The sequence below is a fragment of the Oryzias melastigma genome, linkage group LG3 (assembly GCF_002922805.2).
Source record: "Oryzias melastigma strain HK-1 linkage group LG3, ASM292280v2, whole genome shotgun sequence".
Lineage (NCBI taxonomy): Eukaryota > Metazoa > Chordata > Actinopteri > Beloniformes > Adrianichthyidae > Oryzias > Oryzias melastigma.
In genome coordinates, this window is record NC_050514.1 from 13,023,637 (window position 1) to 13,045,331 (window position 21,695).

Here is a 21,695-nt window from a genome sequence, read left to right on the forward strand (position 1 = left end):
TCTTAAACTGATTTCTAATCATCTTTTGATGTATTGTGAAAGTGTTAGTGGTATTTTAATTATGATTGTTTCAATTTTGGTCAAAATCAAAAAGCCTGTGTTGTTTCTGGGACATTGTTTCTGCAAAGTTCTGCAAAATTCTCCTCTGAGTTGTGGGTGCAACTGTTGGCATTGAGTAAGCCCACCCCCATTTCCCATCATTCATCTGTTAACATGTTTTCCCCTACCTTACAGCCCCTCACAACCCCAAGCTAACTTTAACAGTGCAACAAAGATAGTGAGCAATATCGGAGCTATCCAGTCGTACGGTTTTAGACAGATACCAACTCGGATGAGGAAAACAGATTTTGTACATGGATCAATTTGTCTGGACGTAGATGCATCTGAATTGAGTGGTGCAGGGAGCTTGTGTCCTGACGACTGAGCCACCTACATCACTGCTACAAGATTTTTCCAATGGCTTTTTTTTTTTTAATCCGTTCCTGATTCACAACGATTTGAAGGAAGAAATACTCAGAAATGCACTTTTACTCTGCATTTTCTTTATATATGTCCCTGATCATGACAAAAATATTACAAGAACATGTACAAATTTCTCCAAAACATGATTTTCATCAGTGTAGGTTTTTAATGTAGTTCAGCCACTGAAGTAGTGGACTCTCCTTGTACTATTGCTAATCATAATGTTCCAATTGGCCCTGCAGTCAAACCAAACCAGACCAGAAACCATGATGTGGTTGATATTCCAGTAGATGGCAGCTCCCCTCAGTGTTGCACCATTCTGTTTAGCTCCGATCTGCTTTCTCTGTGCTGTAGCCAGGTAGTAGAGCTCTTCACTTCTTTAATGGCCTCTGGTGTGTTTTCATTTGGGGCTATAATGCTGTTTTGGGAAAGTAAGGGTTTTCTCCGCTGTTTTCTCCATTATGCTTGTGACCCATTTCAACTATTTAATTGCACTGACCTTAAAAACATCAGGTTTATGTTAAAGCAGGTCAAGGGTTGGGGGGTTGCCACCTTTTTTGTAAAATCTCCTCAGAATCTGAATTAGAATCAGCTTTATTGTCCGAGTACAGTGTATATATATATACAAGGAATTTGGTTCCAGTGATTTGTGCTCCAGAGCCTTCATGTTTGTCATACTTGCTAATTTATTAGCTTCACATATCTTTTTGGAGAAGTTTGTTTTGTATTTTAGTGTTAGTTAGTGTTGTTTTTTTTCTAACTCATCTCCTTTTTTCCAGGGTAACCTTAGAAACAGCCATCAGATATCTCCTCAAGAGTTCCTTTGTGAGCTGAAGTCAGGGGTGATGGATGAACGGCTGTTTGCTTGTTTGGATTCATTGCGAGTTTCACTAACCAGCAACCCTGTCAGGTATGGTACATTGCTGCTGTCCAACAACAGCTGCATGTTTTATTATTTTTTATGTTCAAGCACACCCTCTGTGGCCTTTTAAATTTGACTTTGAAAGTAAAATTGAATCCTGTCTCTTTCTTTCTCAACTTTTTCTGTGTTGTGTTAGAACTTGAAGGATTCATGTCCCAAATTCAAATTATGGTATTTGTTTTTGTAATCTCCATTTCATTGATATTTAATTATAAATATCATTTACATGCAGCACCATAGTACCTCACAGTTCTTAAGCTAATTTTTTTTCTCCAAAATATTTTCTTTTGAACATTTTGCATATTTAATACATTTCATTTTGATGGTAGAGTGAACACAGACCTGGGATTTTCCTGTTCTCGCATTAGTCTCGTTGATGCACTTTCTAAAATGTTTAATTCCCTGCCAGGAGCAGAGGAGGGGCTGCAAAATCCAGCAGCAGCCTTTTCCTGAAGGTCAGAAATACTCTGAACCGAGTTTATTTAAAGAGAATAAAGTGACTGACGTCAATAGCTTTGTTTCAGTGAATTTAACCAACTGTGACTGTGCTAATTTTTATAATTAGTACCTTTTCGCCAGAGGTCCTGAAATAAAAAAAAGAGTCCTGCTATCAGTGCTTTTTAAAAATTGACTTTAATTGGTTCCCATGTCTTTTATTTTGTAAAGCCGGCTTTGAATGTTAATGAATAAATTTAAGGTAGCACACTTGGTATACAAAGGCCGTGTTTGTCAACAGCATTTAATTTACTCTGTATCTTTCAGACATTCTTTTTCTGTTGTTTTAGATTGAGCTTCATTGTGAGGTTTTTCTGTTTTTGTTCCATTTTTAATTACTTGATGACAAGCTTCCCTGCTGTTTCTGCATCCTGTAGAGATGTAGACTCCATCAGTTGCGAGTCCTCCACTTTGTATGCCGGCCCTCACTTCCTGTAATGAGGTTCATCTGGACCAAGCAGTATAAAGGGCTCTCTGAGGGTTGTGGGGATATGAAACCTCTTGAAGGACAATATACAGTGTCGTTATGTCCCATCTCTCAAGTTCGCCTATGTATCTTGAATAAGAATGTTGAGCTGCTGTCATGGTCAGATAGTTGATGGTTCTGTACATTGTAGATTTCCACTGCGCATAGTCTAAATAAACAGCAAGCTCTAAGTAGGTGTAGTTGGATATCAAATTAGACTCTGACATATTTTCAGGTTAGAAAACCTTTCTCTTTGAAGCGGTGTCCATTTTTTTTTTTTAGGAAATCAAAACAGCCTCAGTCGTTTTTGTTTTCTTAAATGTCAAAACCTTTGCACTCCCCTGTGCTGGCCACTGTGAACATGGTGGACATGCTTCTCTAAATAGTTCAGATACGGTAGTACATGCTGTGGTTATAAGGTCATACTAAAACATTCCCTGTGTGTGACTGGAGCATAAGCATGTTCTGAAATGGTGGTCTTTATCTTAAGTGGTTATTGACAACTTTAAGTTCTCAGTTGTTTGACTGTTAAAGAATTAAAAGTTTTTGTCAGCAGTCGTCTGATCAGAAGATTGTTGAAAATGCAGGTTCGGCTCCCGTCTGCATGTCCATCCGTCAAAAACATCAAGATGCTTAACTGCATGTTGCTGCCTTTGGCTGGGCTTGGCATAGTATCAATAGTGACTGTTGTTCCCCAAACTGTAAATGCTACCTGATCGTTTTACGCATTTTTGAATATTAATTCACTTCCTCTGAGTGGCCAACATTGCGACAGTCAAGTCATTTTATTAAGATTTTACTCCTCTAAATTGTATATTTGTTGTTCAAAGATTGTAAACATTATAAATATTTTTTTTTTAAATTAAAATACAAAAATATAAGGTCAGCTCCCAGTAGCATTTCCCAACAATTTTGACAAGAGGTCACCAATAGTCAAAATGGTGACCAATGGTGGCAGCTATGACAGCACTGGTCACCATTTTGACCTTAAAGAAGTGACTAAGGTGCAAAGGTAGCCTTGCTCACCCATGTATTTACGTGTCCTTGGGCAGTTGACGGCATATATGGCAACAGACCTGTGATTGTAAAGTGCTTTGAGCCTTAATTAAGGTAGAAAAGCCCTATTAAAGTATATGCAATTTACTCCATTTTGGTGAAAGTGATTTAAAACAAAACGTTAGTTGGTTGTTCTCTTGGTTTAGGTTGACAGACATTTTTTATTTCCTCTCTCTGGTCTGTTAGACATGTTTGAAGTAATTTTGTCCAGTTATTTTACAATATGAAGCTTGTCTGATTCCTCCACGCTTTACTGCAGTTTTTACGTCTGCTTCCATGAAGAATGGCCACAGCTTGAGCTTATAGGATCAGCAAGGCTACAATATGTAATTGTTTTAAATGGATTTGATAAATGGTTCTGAGAAAGAAGTGGGAATTGCTTTTTTGATTCTGTATTGAAACTGACCTTCATTTTTAAGGCCTCAAATTTATTTTCACTTTAGTTACAGTCATAAAAAAGTACACCCTCAGAAAGCAAACCATAAATCAAAAGACCCTATACATGTAGAGGTAAAAAAATCACATTTCATATTTATCCTATATCATACATCTGTGAAGGGAATGTTAAAACCCAAGACTGCACCTAAGTGGAGAGCATCATTCGGCTTTCTACAAAGAGCAAAAAGAGAAAAAAATACAATGATTTTATAGTATGTGAGCTATTTTATTTTCTTTAGAAAAGCTAAGCCAAAAGGGCAGCACTTTGTGGAAGAAACACAATATTTAGTATTGTTGGTTAAATAATAATAATAAACTGAAGATCTTGTAACTGCATATTATTTATTTCAGAGGTTGGAATGTTAATTTTTTTCTAAATAAATATAACAGTGCTTTTATTCACTGTATTCTGATCCTTTCCAGTCATTTCAAACAAGTTGAAATCATTTTTGTGACTGGTTTATAACCCAATTTTTGCTATACATTTCCTTATATACTGGTTATTTATTATTAGTCACCATTTTGGTCATGTTTGACATTTCCTTCATTTAGTGTTTACTATATGTAGTGATTTCCTATTCATTTTACATTTCTAACACTATTACTTTAGTTTCATTTCATCCTCTTTTTTTTCTCTCTCTCTTCCTGTCAGAGATGTCTTGTAGTCATCCAACTTGCTATATATGTGACTTACATTAAAAGTAATTCTTTTTTCTTGGTTCATATTCACTTTAGTGAAGTGCAACACTATGCTTCACTGCCTGGAAGCCTTAGTGGTATTCTCCTGAGGTGCTGTTAGAAGTCAATCTAACTTGACTATGAAGTTAGCCAGATAAGGCGCCTTTTTATGTTTTTTCCCCCTTCTTTGATTCATGACTGTTTATGTTCCTTGTGGAAGAGGGTTATCAGCCTGTGCTATATCTTTGTGTGTGTTTTGGATGCCATAGTCCCCGATTGAGACTTTTTGACTTATGCATCTTTTAATGTTGAGTTGTGATTTTCCCAAATTTCCTTAGAGATAGCATTAATTACTTTTTATTGCCACGTGTTTGTATCTCATAAGCCAAATCTGAAACAATACTAAAACAAAAATAGATATTGTTGATGTTGGCACAAGATGTGCAACATTATAAGTGAATAATATATTAAATAAAAATATTTTAAATGAACTGAAAAGCATAATTCAGTGTATTTAAGCTATTTAAATCTTAGTCACAACTGCCTTTACAGGCTGGAGGTGAAAAATGGGCAAACCTTGTTGGGGCACGCATGTGGCCCACAGGAAATATCAAGGTCAGAAAAACTTTTCATACACATTTTTTCTACTGGCATGCTGCGGGCAACAGGTTGTAGCAAACACTTATAGAAAATACATGGGTTAGTAAGGTTGAAGTTGGTAAATGCACCATGTTGTACAGATTTTTCATTTGTTCATCTCCTCAAACCCTGTGCACTGCCCAAAGGACCTGTTAGTTCTGCTCAAGTGATAAGTGTGCGCTCCTTCTGCGTTCTCTGCTCTCAACCTGACTGTTGAAAATGAGAAAATTAAGCAGGGTCTAGTTTGTCTGAGCATCTGATAGATATCCTACTCACACTAGCTATCATCAGTACACTTACCACACAAACGACTATGGTACGTTTCATTTTCATGACATCCCCTTAGGTGGCCAAATGAGCCTCAAAGGAACTACAAGACACCTTTTGATGCAGCCACTCCTCTCTATGACCCTCCATAGGCATAGGCCCGGACAACCCAAAAACATGCAGCATCAGCATTGGGTCATACGGGTACATGTGACTAAGGCTTAAATGCTCAAAACAAATCCAACTTGTCCTGGTTTTTACAGTATTTTGCTTCAAGCTGTTTGATGTTTAGATTTATTGTGTAGAGGTTACAGTTAAAGAAGTAAAGAGCCTGTTAAAGCTCTTTTATAAGATTTTCTGTTTAAAAAAACAAAACAAAAATGTATAAGTTTGGAGCAAGGCTGTCTTTTTAAAATGAGCTCTTCTGATTAAAAAAAGGAGCATAATGCTCACTAACAGAATCATTGATTTGGCAAAATGTGTTTTATTGACCTTTGGTGGCCTCTGATCTCTTCAAAAGAGAGAGAGAAAAAATAAAAACCCTTAGAACTTAAAAGGCCTTGAAAAACAGTCACTCAGATTTTCTCCTTTCACTTTATCAAACCCATTTTATAAACAAGTTTTCCCCCCTTTTTTGTCTTGAGATTACGAACCTCGTTCTTTATGTTCCATAGCAGCAGCATTGTCTATCTTCATCAGTTTATATGTCTTTATAAGCCCTGTCAAGCTTATTGCCATCGTCATAATGTATCTTGGCAGAACTTAGGTGAAACCAGAGTCTTAACTTGTCTATTTATTTTAATAAAAAGTATCTTTTTACCCTCTAAGACAGTGAATGTTGGATTATTTCCCTTCAAGGAAAATCACTTGGAACAAAGGAAAAATGAATCTGTATTTATTTATGTTGGTTTTCTTCATTCATTAATATTCCTCTAATCAAAAGTTATCTGCCTGTGAAATCCACCAAAAGCAATTTCTCTTAAAGCTGTGAATAAAGTCACATTACCAAAAGAACAGGAAACACTGATCTTCATAAATCTTTTTAATGAAACTTTGTTGATTTTGTTTTAATTGCAAATCTGATGTGTGTGGATGGGATCTTTTTTTCTTAATTATTTTTTAATGATTGCTGAATTTAAGTAAAGTTCACCTGGGAATGAAGTTCTTTGTTAAAAAAATAATTTGCAGCAAATTTTAAGACAAGTTTACAAAAATAATCTTGATTGTCCTCACACCTCAGATCAAAGAACAACAGCGCAGTTTCTGTCCTGGTCATAGAACAGTGGACCATCTCTACTCCCTCTTCAGGGTGCTGGAGGTTTCCTGGGAGTTTGCTCATTTAGTCCATATGTGTTTTGTGGATTTGGAGAATACATTCGACTACATCCCCTGTGGTGTCCTGTGGAGGGTGCTTTAGGAATTTGGGGTGAGGGGATGCCTTACTGAGCACTGTCAGGTCTCAGTATGACCGGAGCAGGAGCTTGGTAGGCATGGCCGACACCAAGTTGGACCTGTTTTTAAGCTTGATTTCCCTGGAGAGAGCTCGGAGTAGAGCCACTGCTCCTCCATATTGAGAGGAGCCAGTTGAGGTGGCTCTGGCATTTGCTCTGGATGCCTCCTGGATGCCTCCCTGGGGAAGTGTTCCTGGAAGGTGCCACTGGGCAGCAGCCCCTGGGAAGACCCAGGATCTGCTGGAGAGATTGCGTGTAGATTACGTGTAAGACCTCGGGTTTCCCCCAGAAGAACTGGAGGAAGTGGCCAGGGAGTGGGAAGTCTGGGCATCTCTGCTTAGACTGCTGCCCCCTTGACCTGGTCCTGGATGAGCGGAAGAAGATGGATGGATGTATAGGTCCTCGAGCAATTCCTTTGATACCAAATTCTCTAGCTAGTAGTTACATTTGAAGCTGTGCCTGGATAAGACAACTCTGTGGTATAAATATTTACTAATATGTGTTGACTAAGGCTGAATCCAAATTGCTTTCCCATCGGCTTCTCCCTATCCCTGCATTTATCCCTCAAAGCAACGAGATAAGAAAAAAAAAATCTTTAAATTTGGATGGTACTACTGCATGATGCCGTTATTGTTATATCTTTAAAGAAAAACTAATTTAAGTGTCGTATTGATGAATAACATACTTGCGTTTAATTTTAAACTGTGCTTCAGAACACACCCACTTGAAGAAATGCATTTCTTCTCCGTCCATAAGTGCACCACGGAAGCAAGCCTCAAGTCCCTATGGCTCCTCATGGGGGGGCACACTTAAGGACACCACTACATCTTTAAATGTCCTATAATTGGAGCAATAAACAGGAGCCAGAGGGATAGGGAATTTGGTCCAATTGTCTTTTAAAAAATAGTTTATGCCAAAGGATTTCGTCTATGTATAAGGAGGCTTCTGTAGACTATTTGCCTTCTATGGATGGATCCACAGAAAAAAATGAAATAACAAATCATTTTGCAGAATTGATTACTTAAATTGGTGTCAAACTGACCTAATGACAAATGTTTAATAGTTTGTGTTTAGCATAAATGTACACTGACCGGTCACTTTATTAGGTATACCTTGATAGAACTGAGTTGGACCCCATTTTGGCCTCAGAACTGCCTTGGTGGTATTGTTATGTCATTCAACAAGGTACTGGAAAATTTGGTCCACATTTACATGACAGCATCACACAGTTGCTGCAGATTTATCAGCTGCACATCCCATGATGCCAATCCGGTTCCACCACATCCCAAAGGTTCTCTTTTGGGTTGAAATCTGGTGACTACGGCGGCCATTAGAGGACAGTGAACTCATTGAACTCTGAGATGATTCCAGCTTTATGACATGGCACTATTGACATACATTATTTTACTCGACATATCAAGGTCTGGGCTGCATGGTGGCGCAGTGGTTAGCGCTCTCGCCTCACAGCGAGAAGGCCCCGGTTCGAATCCCAGCTGGGACCTTTCTGTGTGGAGTTTGCATGTTCTCCCCGTGCATGCATGGGTTTTCACCGGGGACTCCGGCTTCCTCCCACCGTCCAAAAACATGCTTCATAGGTTAATTGGTGACTCTGTATTGCCCCTAGGTGTGCATGTGAGAATGAATGGGTGTGTGACTGAGGCCCTGCGACAGACTGGTGACCTGTCCAGGGTGTACCCCGCCTTCGCCCTTCAGTAGCCGGGATAGGCTCCGGCACCCCCGCGACCCCGAAAGGGACAAAGCGGTCAGGAAAATGGATGGATGGATGGATATCAAGGTCTTGACATCACCCATAGAAAATGCCTTACCTCCGGCCCTCGCTAAATGAGGCCAGAGCTTGTCGCTGTGGCTTCCTGTTCGTCTGCTGCCATTGTGCATCAATAAGGCATTTCTCAACCACAAAACCACTGCTCACTGGACATTTTCTCTTTTTTGGACCATTCACTGTAAATCCTAGAGGTGGTTGTGGGTGAAAATCCCAGTAGATCAGCAGTTTCTGAAATACTCAGACCAACCCCTCTGGCATCGGCAACCATTCTGTTCAAAGTAACTTAAATCACCTTTCTACTCCATTCTAATGCTCTGTTTGAACTGCGGCAGATTGTCTTGACCATGTCTACATGAATAAATGTATTGAGTTTCTGCCATGTGATTGACTGATTTACAAATATGTGTTAACGAGCGGCTGAACAGGTATGCCAAATAAAGTGGGCAGTGAGTGTATATAAAACCATCATCCAGATGAATTTTGTTTTACAATGAGTGGCTAACTCAAAAGATTTGTCACAGAAAGGCAAACTAATCACATCTTCTAAGTTGGACCTTGAAGTACACCCATGTGGTTTTCTGAAAAGATATTGCATTAACACAATGACTACTTTCAGTGATTCCAGCCATTTCACAATGCATGAAAAGACCAAAAATGTTATGATTTATTCAGAAAAATATGAACCAGGGCAGCACTGTAATCTCTCGCCTCACAGCAAAAAAGTCCTGGTCCAAATCCTGGCTGGGACCTTTCTGTGTGGAGTTTGTATGTTCTCCCCATGCATCCGTGGGTTTTCTCTGAGGACTCCAGCTTCCTCTCACAGTCCAAAACATGCTTCATAGGTTAATTGGTGACTCTAAATTCTCCCTAAGTGTGTGTGGGAGTGATTGTGTGCTCTGCGACAGACTGGCAACCTGTCCAGGGTATACGCTGCCTTTGCCCAACAGTAGTCGAGACAGGTTTTGGTAAGCCTATGACCCTGAAATGGATATAGAGTGTTAAGAAAGTGGATGGATGGATGTTGATTGTCAGTCTTAATAGCTTTTTAGAGCAACTAATTACCTCTCTAAATAAACCACCTTTAAAACTCTGATTTGAAAATTTCCATAAAATTTTAAAATGTGTTGTAATGTGTTCATTGTCAAACTGTCATTTAAGGTTTCCATTAGTGTGTTAAACTTAAAAACAAACTTTGAGTAAAAAATAAATTCAAACTTTTATCACTGCAGTTTTTCTGTACAGCACAATGTACTGAATTCTGAATGAGGAGTTCTGCCTAAGAGCTTTGCACAGTGGTTTAGAATAAAGCTGCTTCTGTCAGGTGTCAATCTAACATTGTTGTGGTATCGATTTGATTCTTTTGAATCTTATTTTTTCAGTTGGGTGCAGAGCTTTGGACACGAGGGCCTTGGACTGCTGCTGGATATATTGGAGAGACTGCTTTTCAAGAAGCTGTATGTTCTTACAGAAACTCTTGTACTTTATTTTTGCATCAACTTTTTGTGTTTTTTTCTTTTGATTTTTTTTTTTTTCGATGTAACTGTTTTTGATTGTCTGCTACTGCAATTTGTCCTGTGTTACTGTTGACATTTATGTCCATGTAAAAACTGACTCCTCATCTTTGATCTGTTGTGTTCACAGGCAAGAGAAAATTGATAAGAAGAACCAACATAAAGTTGTCCAGTGTCTCAAAGCCTTTATGAACAACAAGGTACTGTTTAATTTAAATCACATCTATTTTTTATTATTATTTGGAATGTAGATAATGTGTATCTGTTTATCCAAATCAGTTTATATTAACATCTGAATAAAGTGAATGAGAATGTTATTACAAAAAAGTTAGTAACATTTTTTACTAAAAATCTCTTTAGTTTGTTCTTTTTGGTCTCTCTGGTGTTAGTTTTGTCCCTTTTTGCTTTAGCTTTTTTAGGTATTTACAGAAAGTTTTAAAAATCATACTCAACCAGTTGGTTTACTCATCATTTGACTGATGGCCAAAATCATTATTGCTACGTTGTGAGACAAATGCGTGGGGATTTGGTTGTAAGTATCAGTGGCAGTTTTTATTTGCTTTGTCATGAAACTTAACAAATAGCCGATTACAAACACGAGTTGTTTTAACAAACAAAAAAACCCTTCAGGCCGTCAAATTTGTTTTCAGTGTCAGCAATACATTTATTCGTTAAAATGAGGCGACTGTGTTGCAGAGGTAGAGCACTCCACCTCTGATCTGTTGCATGTTTGGTTCCTGCCTTGCCCAGCCATGTGTTGAAGTGTCCTCGAGCAAGGCACTTGTTGTTACAGGTTGTGTGTGTATGGGTGAATAGGACTCACTTTGGTTCCTAATCAAGGTGAAGTTCTATATAAGTGTTTACCTCATTTACCATCTAAAATCTAAATTACATAGTGTTTACTGACCTAACTTTTCAAAAATATCCCATTATTTTAGATATATGTTCTTAATCTAATCTCCTTGTAAAACAGTTTTTTATAGATAATAAAAATAATGCATGTTTATTTAAAGTACACATGCATTTGGATCAAAGAAATAACTATTCCAATAAGTTTTTGTGTATGAAAAACATATTTATCCACACAATTATTGATAGTAAAAGTTTATTTTTTTTAAAGTATTTTCTGTTAACAAGGAAAAAATATATATTTTCTATGATTATCTGTCTGTAAAAACGTGTTTTTTTTTACCTTTAGTGTTATTTTTGGTGTTGTGGTTTGTTTCACATAATTAAAACTCAAACACATGTTGAACTGATGTCACCACTTTGCCATAAAATGGTGCCGCAGATGCTCAGTGATTACTATAAGAAATAAAATAAAATAAAAATATTGATTCGGGTGCAATTTAAAGTACTTACTCGGTTGGGGAAGATCTTTTTCTTAATAGCATTTCCTCTCTCCAAGTCTACAAGTTGCCACAAAAAAGCAAGAAAAAAATCAATCAAAAACTCACCAGAGACAGATACACAGACCCTTTGGCACAAATTGCGCTGTAAGGTCTCATGTAATCCTGGGTCTCAACAGGCGCCAGACACCGGCATTTACCCGTAGGCCCCTCTGTCATCCCAGACCTTTCCTTGGCTTGAGAGGCATCTTGGGACATGAGGTACCCACAATGCCAAGGAGACAGGTGTTTGCTGCCAGCTGTCAGTGCAGCCTTTTCTTCCTCTACCATCTTCTGTCATGCAGCACGCTTGCATACTTACTATTGTCTGTTACCAGTGGTATAATAATGTCATACTAAAAGTCACCGCTCTGTGAAATTGTGCTTTGAACAACCACTGCGAATTATAATTTCTTAGTTCCATTACCTTTAGTTTGGGTTTCTCCTGGATCAAGAACAGGAATGCAGAAATCCATTTTTAATGTCTGTGCTTTTATAGTAGCAGCCACTGACTTTAAAATGCCAAATTCTTCAAAGGCCAAGAATAATACGTAAATACCAAAGAACTTGCTTAACTCACTTTGTATTGACATTTGCAGTATAAAGCCTGCACTGAAGAGGAAAACAAACAGTAATTGCTCTCATATGCTTGGAAGTATGCACACTTCAACAACCACTTTAAAAGTTGTTTTTTAAATGCAAAAAAATGTTTTTATAAAAATAAGTAGATTCATCTTTACCGTTGTCAAAAGTAAAATATTTTTGCAGAACTTGTCCTGTTTTCTCAAACATTTAATAGTCACACCATTGATAGATAAAAAAAAAGATATGAACTTACCTTTTTTCCTACAAAAAGCCCATTTGACAACAGTTTTTGATAAACGGTAATAAATTGTGGAATGAAAAATTACTTTTCAAAATAAAGTTTTCAGTGGGCCATTATAGTTGGCATTCTATTGTGCTGCATTGCTTAACTAATTACACCTAAACTTCCTCTTAACATTAAATAACTGCAGTCATGTCTGGAATGTAAAAAAAAGTGTCCTAATATTCTTATGGTAATATTTATATAAGCAATTTTTTTCACTTTTAGTTCATGCTGTTTAGTTTTGTTGTGTTTTCTTAGCTAATGTTAAAGATTACTTATTCATTTTCGTGTGTTCTTTTTTGTAGTATGGGTTAGATCGGATTCTAGGAGAAGAGAGGAGCCTTGGATTACTCGCCAGAGCCATCGATCCCACCCACTCTGCCATGATGACTGACGTGGTAAAGCTGCTGTCAGCCATCTGCATTGTAGGCGAAGAGAACACGTATGTCTCCAATTCTCAGAATTTTTTGTTTCAGAAAAAAAACATTATTATTATTTTTTTTTAAAGCAGATCTGTTAGATTGTTGCAATACTTGTGGAATGTTGGGTAACCTTTGTAACGTATGGAATATTTTTTTTAAATTGATTACAAAATATAGTTTTGTTGTGCAACAATCTAATATCAACTATTTTTATTACAAAATGTGTCTGTAATTTTTCATACTTAATGTTATCAAATAAACCTGAACTGATAACTTATTTACATGAAAACAAATGTAAGTAAAATGCATCAAAGATTATGTAATTTCAAAGAAATTATTAAAAAAGAAATACATAAAATTAAAGTCCTATTTGTATGTTGATTTTCTCACTTAGACTAGAAAAGATTCTTGAGGCCATCACCACAGCAGGAGAATGGCGTTCCATTGAGAGGTTCAGTCCCATTGTGCAAGGACTGCGAGATCGCTCAGTTCAGCTGCAGGTTAGTATGAAATCTGTTCTCAGGGTTCTTATGGGGTCTTAAAGTCTTAGAAGCATTGTATGTATACATTTAAAATTAATAATCTTAAGAGCCTTAAACAAGTCTTAAATTTTGATATCTGGGTCTTAAAAATTGTGCTGCTTGAATTTGTCACGTCAAAAATAGGTAGGGGTGGATGGTGGGATAAATATATATTCATATTTACACATACATACTGGATATCCACATACAAAAATACATACATATTTACTGTGACAAAATTAAATTTCACTAATATTGACCTTTTTTTAAATTCAAAAATTGTAATGTGCAATAGTTTTTTGCTTTACCAAATTTAACAAAAAAAAAAATCAACCTTTGTAATGTTTGTCTTCTATTTACATAATACAACATTTCTATGATATATGATGGGCAAAACTGAGTAATTAGATTTTTATTTTTATTTTTTATTATTGCTTGTTATATTTTTAACAAAAATGTATTTCCTTTTTCTCCCTGATTATTTTCTCTAATAAGATTTTTGTTGCATCTAAATAGAATTTTTTTTCACACATTAATGAATTTCACCACTGATCAAAACTGATTCATCTGTTTGTGTTTTTCTAGCTTGTTGCAAAAAGAAAAAAAAATTGCAGGATGTTGTAGTCCCTGCGCTGCAAAACAAGCTCAGAGGGGGGCCGAGAAAAACGCCGTCCAAGCGGACGAGTTTGCCCTTAAATTGACTGCTAGTTAGATTTGCATGTTTAGGTCTGCAGTTGTTGCATTAATATTAAAATCACTGCCACCAGTTGGCGACTGGAGAAAATAGACATGCATTAGTTATGATTCTCTGCTTCTGTGGACATTACTCATTTAGAATGCAAGCCGGTATGCTCCACATCATCTTGTGCGAGGAACGGTCTGGCACCTCATTCTAGGGTTCTTTCTCTCACCCATCCCTTTTTGCTCCCTTTCTCTCACCGTGCCTTTGTACCCTTCATGTTGCAGGTGGCATGCATGCAGCTCATCAATGCCCTCGTAACATCTCCCGATGAGCTGGACTTCAGGCTGCACATTAGAAATGAATTTATGCGCTGTGGCCTCAAAGAAATATTGCCGGTAAGCAAAACATTACCCCAAACCACGCACACAGCACACACACACGCCGAGTTTAAAATGACTCTCACCTTGTATTAAAATTTAAATGAGTTGTCCACTTCTGTGAAATATTGCCGATTTGCTCCAGCAAATAATTTATGAAACACACTGGAGAGTTTGCACGTCCTCTGTATGTGCAGCAGCCAGAAACCAATAATGTTTGTAGTGTCTCGGCTAATAATCTTCCAACCGGTTTTTATATCATCTGCTTAACATGTTTATGCGTTGTAAATAATGAGGCTGTTGCTGCCAAAGAAAGACATAAATCAAAGTGAAAAGCTGCTGCTCATACCTGTATTTCATGATGAAGAATGGTTCGTAAAATCAACTCATTTTAATTACTTAAAAGGAAAGCGTCCCTTTTGCTGCAACTATTCAATCCTGAGCCTTTCGCGCTCGTTCATTTTGCAATGAACAGTTCCCATTTGTTCACTTTTCTTCCTTTTTTTTTTAACCCAAATTCCTCCCTAGCAACTAGCAACCATCAGGAACGAGGCCCTTGACATCCAGCTCAAGGTGTTTGAGGAGCATAAAGAGGAAGACATGATGGAGTTTTCTCATCGATTAGAAGACATCCGGAGTGAACTGGAATATCCTTTACAATGCGTTAATCAGAAACCTGCAGCTTGGATCACATGTACTGTCTGATGTTGTAGCTGTGTTTAATGTAATTAAAAAAAAACACTCAGAGCTAGATCCACTGCTCTTTGATTCATTATTTCAGTGCCTTGTACATTATTGTTAAAAAAAATGCAAGTGCTACATGAAAGCCTTTTCATTCAGCTGTGAGTCCTTGACTCTTTGCACTGATGCGGGGGATGTCTTCGGCATTGTGCAAAGCATGGTGAAGGACACCAATGCAGAGCCCTATTTCCTTTCTATCCTGCAGCACCTGGCGCTTATACGCAATGACTACTTGGTCAGGTAAAAGATGAGTGCTTTAATGCGTCATTCCCTTTTTGTATGTGTGTCAGTAAATGTCATTGATATGCATTTTCTATATTTTCTAATTATCTTCTTTCAGTGGTGAGGTTCCTTTCATGGTAAATCATGTTTTTTTGTCTCACTGAGGAGACAGTAATAACCCCTCTCAAGTTAATGATATTGAAGAGTGATCTTGTTTTGGCAGTAACACAATTTTACATTTCATACAAATGTAGGCAAAAGCAAAGATCCCCATCCATTTAGGGCTTTGTTATTGGGGTACACTTGCTTAAATAGATTTGTTTTACCTGCCTCTGGTTCCCATCTGCCTTAAGCCCTGTTCAATGACTTTGGCTAACAAAGGGAATGCTTATTCTTTCATCTTTGGACCATCTGCAGTAACCAAAGCTCCAGAGCGTTTCTCATCTGCTATTAATGGCACTTTTCAAAGGCTTACTTTACGTGGGCTCACTCGCAGCTGTCTGTGACTCAAACCTCAGGTTGATCAAAAGATGGATCTTTTATCTTAAGAATATCAAATGTATTACCTGCAGTTTTTCTCACTAAAATCTATATTTGTCTGGCACTTCTTTCAGTCTGATTAATTTTCTGCAGCTTTAGAGATTATGCAGCTTTGGGGGTGTTGGTATTGGCACTAATGTTTCTGTTCCTGCCACTTTGGAAAACTTCAGAAAATGATGGTGGCAGACTTTTGTTTGAGCACACAATAGAACAAAAGTTTAGTCCATCTCCATGAGATATGAGCAATATATATATACATATAAATATTATTGCTTAATTAACTATGATAAATTGCATTGTTGGTAGTTTGTGGATAGACATTTTCTGAGGTTTTTTTTTTTTTTACTTAAGGGGTTACCATAGATCATTATTGATTTACATTCAGTAAAGCTGTCATCTTTTTTGTTTAATGCCTCAAATCTTAAAAAAAATAATAATAATAAAAAATATAAATATTTAAAAGAATATTGTCACAAAGCCTTAATCAGTCAATTGTGATCAACATATACACACAACATTAAAGTAGCCATGCTAACATGACTTTAGGCTGAGTTTTTGAGAAGTAAATAAAATAAAAAAATAAAAAATCTATTATGGTGTGCACTTTGAATGGAGTCCATCACTTAGCAACTTTTAGGCAACTCTTTGGGAAAAACAAAACCAGTGGTCTGGATTTTACATTTTTACATTAAATATGCACATTTTCTAATTATTTTTTTGCTACTTAACATCTATAACCTCTTGCTTTCATTGAATAATCACTCGGGATGTGACAATTTTGAGTTAAGAATCATCTTACACCAAAAAATCAAAATGTGGGGAAAGTGAATTGTTGCATTCCATACTGCATACCAATGTGTTTACCTTGAAAGTATTCAACAAGCATTGCACAAATTTCAACATCTTATTAGAACTTGTTTAATTGTATTACATCAGGTTAAGTATAAGCCAACTGATTTTCTTTTTGTATCATGGTTACTTGCTTAGTAGCAAATTGAAAAAGGATTAATGCATTTTTTTTGTCATTTTGTAATATACAGCAAATGTAAACCAAACCTGAAAATCAAGGTTTGAACCAAATCACAGAAAAGTGAATACTTTGGTTAAGATTTGTATTGAAAATGAATTGGAAACAAATAATCCTGCTGGGTGGGTATTTCTGCCACCACTAACCTAAGAGTGCAACATACTGAGAAGCTCAATCAGATAAATTCTAAATCAAGTTGCTGTTTAAGTTTTTAATATTGCCAGTCTATATGTTAAGATGCCCTCTTTTGCTCTATGGAAGTTAAAATGTATGACATTCATACAAAATGCATTTCATTTATGTTTAGTAATGAATTAATTTATGAATGCGTTTGACCTTTTTGTTTGCACTTTTTTGTGTCTGGTAGTTTTAATGGACGCCAGCTTTACATTTTAAATACTTCTGGTTAGAGAATAAATACTGTAATTATTTTTTAGATATAACAGCATTATTGCAGGAGTTCCTGGGCAAGGAATCATTTGGTTTCTTTTTCTATTATCAGTGCCTCTCTTGTTGTTTTCTTTAAGAATTTTTCTTGTTTTGAATAACTTTGCATGTTTGTTTCCAGGCCCCAGTACTTCAAGATCATTGAAGAATGTATTTCTCAGATCGTGTTGCACCGTAGTGGGACAGATCCAGATTTCAGCTACCGAAAGCGCCTAGATGTTGATTTCAGTCACCTCTTGGGTAAGTTTACATTTTAGTAAATGCTCCCATTTAGATTTCATTGTGAATGAATTGGTTTTCCCTTCCATGCAGAGGTGTGCACAGACAAAGCTCGGATCGATGAGTTTGAACAAAGAGCATCAGAATTGGCACAAAAGGCAAGTATTTACGGTAGAATATTTTTTTTTTTTACTTTTCTACACGTCACTGGACAGATTTAACCATGATATGCTGATAAATAAATAATAATGAAAAAATAGGTTTAATACAATAACATCAGTCTATAGGCTATATAAAATTTTAAAGGGACATTAATAACCTTTTTAAAACCATGTCTTTTAAAAAAGAAAAATGAAATTGTAACAATGAAGGGACCAAAGCTTGGCCAGGGCAACACAAATAGAAACTCACAAGAAATATAACAGCCATGTCTTTTCATAGATAAGTCAGTTGTTATGAATTAAACTTCTTATACTGATCCTGCATATTTGCTTGAGATCTTTTCTAAGTTTTGCACTCTGATTGAAATTGTTTGAGCTTTTTCAAGCCATTTTTTAATTCAGATCTAAAAAAAAAAACTTTCTTTTTAGTATGTAAGCCATTCTTCAGCATAAACTAGGTTAAATCTTTACAGGATGAGCAGAATAATGAATTTGTGCATATCACATTTAAAATGTTCCTGTCATAAGGGAATATTTTCAATCAACGGATGAAAAGTCTTTGCATATTACCACAGGAGAACTTGGTTCAACATATGAGCTTTGGCTGTGATTAATCAGGTTTTTGTTGCAGTTTGATGAAGAGTTCCTGAGAAGACAGGAGGCACAAGCTGAGCTGGGGAAGTGTGAGGAAAAAATAGCAGAACTTCAAACAGAGCTACAGGCCTTCAGGACTCAGGTATATGATGTGCTCGGGATATCTTTGGTTACCATGGTGTCGCTTTGCTGGATGTGGAATGTTACATTTCATCATTCAAGGATGGCCTCACAGAATTGCACTTCCACTTTCTTTTCATAAAATGTTGCTTTTATTTTGGGTTAGGTTTAGGCATGGTTATAGTATATATATATATATATATATTTTATTCAGTGAAGCCTGCAGTCTGACATGGAAGCTGCTCTACCGGCTAGCTGACACTAAGTCTAATGAGAACACTGACCGATCCTCTATGTTAGCCATTTCAAATTCTCTGATCTCTATCCCATAAGAGGAAATTGTTCTAAAAGCAATTTATTCTGACAACCCCTTCAGCCCCAACCCTCCCAATTACTCTAGAGAGTTACTCCCACACCCTGGCACTGCAAGATAACTACACACTCAGAGAGGAGAAGAGAACTTGCCTTTTTCCCTGATAATTTTTCAATTTGAGGCGGCAAACACAGAATGAATACTCAAACAGTACCTTTTGTTGAAATGGTGAAGGCCTGTTTTAAGCCAGTGCAGGTACGCACACGTACACTCTGTCTTCATGTCTGTCCACATCTGCTCCAGTCGTGCCCTCCTCTTACACACACTTGGCAGTTCGACAGAGGTGTGGGTCTTTTTAGTCGCGGTGACATTAAAAGGGCACACGACTGACCTTTAGCATGCATATTTGATCTAAAGCTGGTGCACGAATCAATAAGTCAGTCCTTATTTACTAACCTTGCAGGTCTGGTTAGAACGTTACATTTTAATCTTTGGATTTTAAAAATCAATTTAATGACATTTTTGGAATAATTAAAGAATTTTTATTTTTATTTATAGTTAAGTTTGTCTGTAATCTGTAGCTGTGGTTGGTTTGATTTGATTATTATCTGTTTGCTCATTTAACGTGTGTATTATGGGAATCAACGGCTAGCAATAACCTGTGGTACAACAGACTTTCTTTTTGGGGTGATTGATTAAATGTTTTCAAGTGGGTAACAATTATTTACTGTAAAATTATTGTGAAAGAGGTAATGTTTGCAAAATGTTTCTTCTTAATCTACTTTCTTATTTTTAAAATATTTAAACAGTTTATATGAAATACTAAGCAGCTAATTCCTATAAAAATCTATGCATTGGTCTAAAAACCTTACATTTTCATTGTTTAGTATGGTACTACACCTGTGACTTTTGTGCAGGGCGGGCAGCCATCGTCTTCCTCAACAACTCCAGTTGCTGGATCGTCTGTGCCAGGTCCTCCTCCACCTCCGCCACCACCTCCACCTCCTCCTCCATCTGGCTGCCCTCCTGCACCTCCTCCACCTGGCCCGCCACCTCCACTCGGTATCCCTCCTCCACCTCCGCTTGTGTTTGGGGGTGCCTTTGGTTCCCCGACCCCTGACACGCTGCCTTATGGCCTCCGGCCGAAAAAGGAGTTCAAGCTTGAGACCTCCATGAAGCGCCTCAACTGGTCCAAAGTAAGACACGCAGAGAAAAACTCTAGAAGCTGCTCAATACAATGCAACAAAATGACATAGGATCTACCACAATATTTCAGAAAAGGCTTTTTTTTTTCAAAGTTTTTAAAAGTGGTGATTTGTTTTTTTTTTTTTTTTTTTAAGTAGGGCTTTGTCAGAACTTTTCAAAGGGAAACTAGAAACTCACACATGGTGTCTTGTACAAGTTTTTTTGTTTTTCTACCCTTCTACTGTCTAACTGATGTTTTTTGGCAGCACTCAAGACACTCCAGATGTTTTTCCAAAAATTACACAACATCTTTTTGCTTTTGTGCCAAGTTGGTAATAATTGAAAAGTAACAGATGATCACATCCTGATGTTGAAGTCTCCAAATTACCTCCACAGATGTTCTCCACAGATCATTATTAGTTCACAGCTCAAGTGACGTTAACGGTGGGACTTGATTAATAATTCATTTTGAGGTTCATCCCAGAACAAGTGTTTTACAAACTAAAACATATGCTTGAAAATGTACCTTCTAAAAGACTTGTGGAGGCCTTTTCTTGTGGTTCACCTGTTGGAGACCTGGATGTATGGCTGAGTTAGGGGACAAAGCTGTTTGAAAATTTGCTAAAAAGACTGCAGCTGTTGCCCATAAACAACCTAAAAAGTATGTCTCAACAGACGAGAGAGTTTGCAGCTTTTTGTGATGTGAAACACTTTCAAGTTTATTGGCATAAAAAGTTTGGACATTTCCTCGTTTGCCTTATGTTCAAAGTTGACTGGGAAAAAAAAAAAACAAAACATTCTTTTACTACCTCACTCTTCAGCAGTGGTCCTCTAGCTGCTTTCAGTGACGTCTTATAAACTAAATCAACCTGCAACACTTCCTGAATGAATATTAAAAAGACAAAATAATAATATTAATACTAAAATATGAATATTTTGATTGAAATGTACAAAATTCTTGATGAAAAACTTTATTTAAAATGATGTAGCCACGAGGGGGCCCAAGCCAGGGTCTCATTGTGCCGGTCCCAAGCCCGGATAAATACAGAGGATTGTGTCAGGAAGGGCATCCGACGTAAAATCTTTGCCAAATCAAATATGCGAATCAGACCTACGAAATCCATACAGGATCGGTCGAGGCCCGGGTTAACAACGACCGCCATCGGTGCTGTTCACCGACAGGGTGCTGGTGGAAATTGTACTACTGTCGGTGGAAGAAGGAGAGGAGGAAGGCAGGCTCGTAAGAAGAGAGAGAAAAGGAAAGTCACTAATGTTGAAGCTATGACAGGAAAGGGTAGATAGTTAGTGGACATGATAAAGAGGAGAAAGGTAGACATACTGTGTGTCCAGGAGACCAGGTGGAAAGGTAGCAAGGCTAGAAGCTTAGGAGCAGGGTTCAAGTTGTTCTATCATGGTGGAGATGGGAAGAGAAATGGAGTAGGAGTTATCCTAAAGGAGGAGTTTGTTAGGAGTGTTGTGGAGGTAAAAAGAGTGTCAGATAGAGTGATGAGTCTGAAGATAGAAATGGAGGGTGTGATGTTCAATGTTGTTAGTGGGTATGCCCGACAGGTAGGATGTGACCTGGAAGAGAAGGAGAAATTCTGGTTGGATCTTGATGAAGTGATGATGAGCATCCCTGGAAATGAGAAAGTCGTCATTGGTGTAGATTTCAATGATCACGTTGGTGCAGGAAACCG

The 21,695-nt window shown here is 37.3% G+C and overlaps 1 protein-coding gene across 5 annotated transcripts in view; it reads left to right on the forward strand.

Annotated features, from left to right (window-relative positions):
• Positions 1-21,695, forward strand: part of LOC112160910 (protein diaphanous homolog 3) — a 143,425-nt gene that overhangs the window by 6,953 nt on the left and 114,777 nt on the right. For all 5 annotated transcript variants that reach the window (XM_024295804.2, XM_024295803.2, XM_024295808.2 and 2 more), the window contains 12 exons: positions 1,242-1,372; positions 10,040-10,114; positions 10,302-10,371; positions 12,733-12,869; positions 13,244-13,349; positions 14,337-14,447; positions 14,958-15,076; positions 15,294-15,410; positions 17,528-17,646; positions 17,719-17,783; positions 18,418-18,522; positions 19,731-20,009. In XM_024295804.2, coding sequence (XP_024151572.1) covers positions 1,242-1,372; positions 10,040-10,114; positions 10,302-10,371; positions 12,733-12,869; positions 13,244-13,349; positions 14,337-14,447; positions 14,958-15,076; positions 15,294-15,410; positions 17,528-17,646; positions 17,719-17,783; positions 18,418-18,522; positions 19,731-20,009 — 1,434 coding nt within the window. The remainder of the gene's footprint in view (positions 1-1,241; positions 1,373-10,039; positions 10,115-10,301; positions 10,372-12,732; positions 12,870-13,243; positions 13,350-14,336; positions 14,448-14,957; positions 15,077-15,293; positions 15,411-17,527; positions 17,647-17,718; positions 17,784-18,417; positions 18,523-19,730; positions 20,010-21,695) is intronic.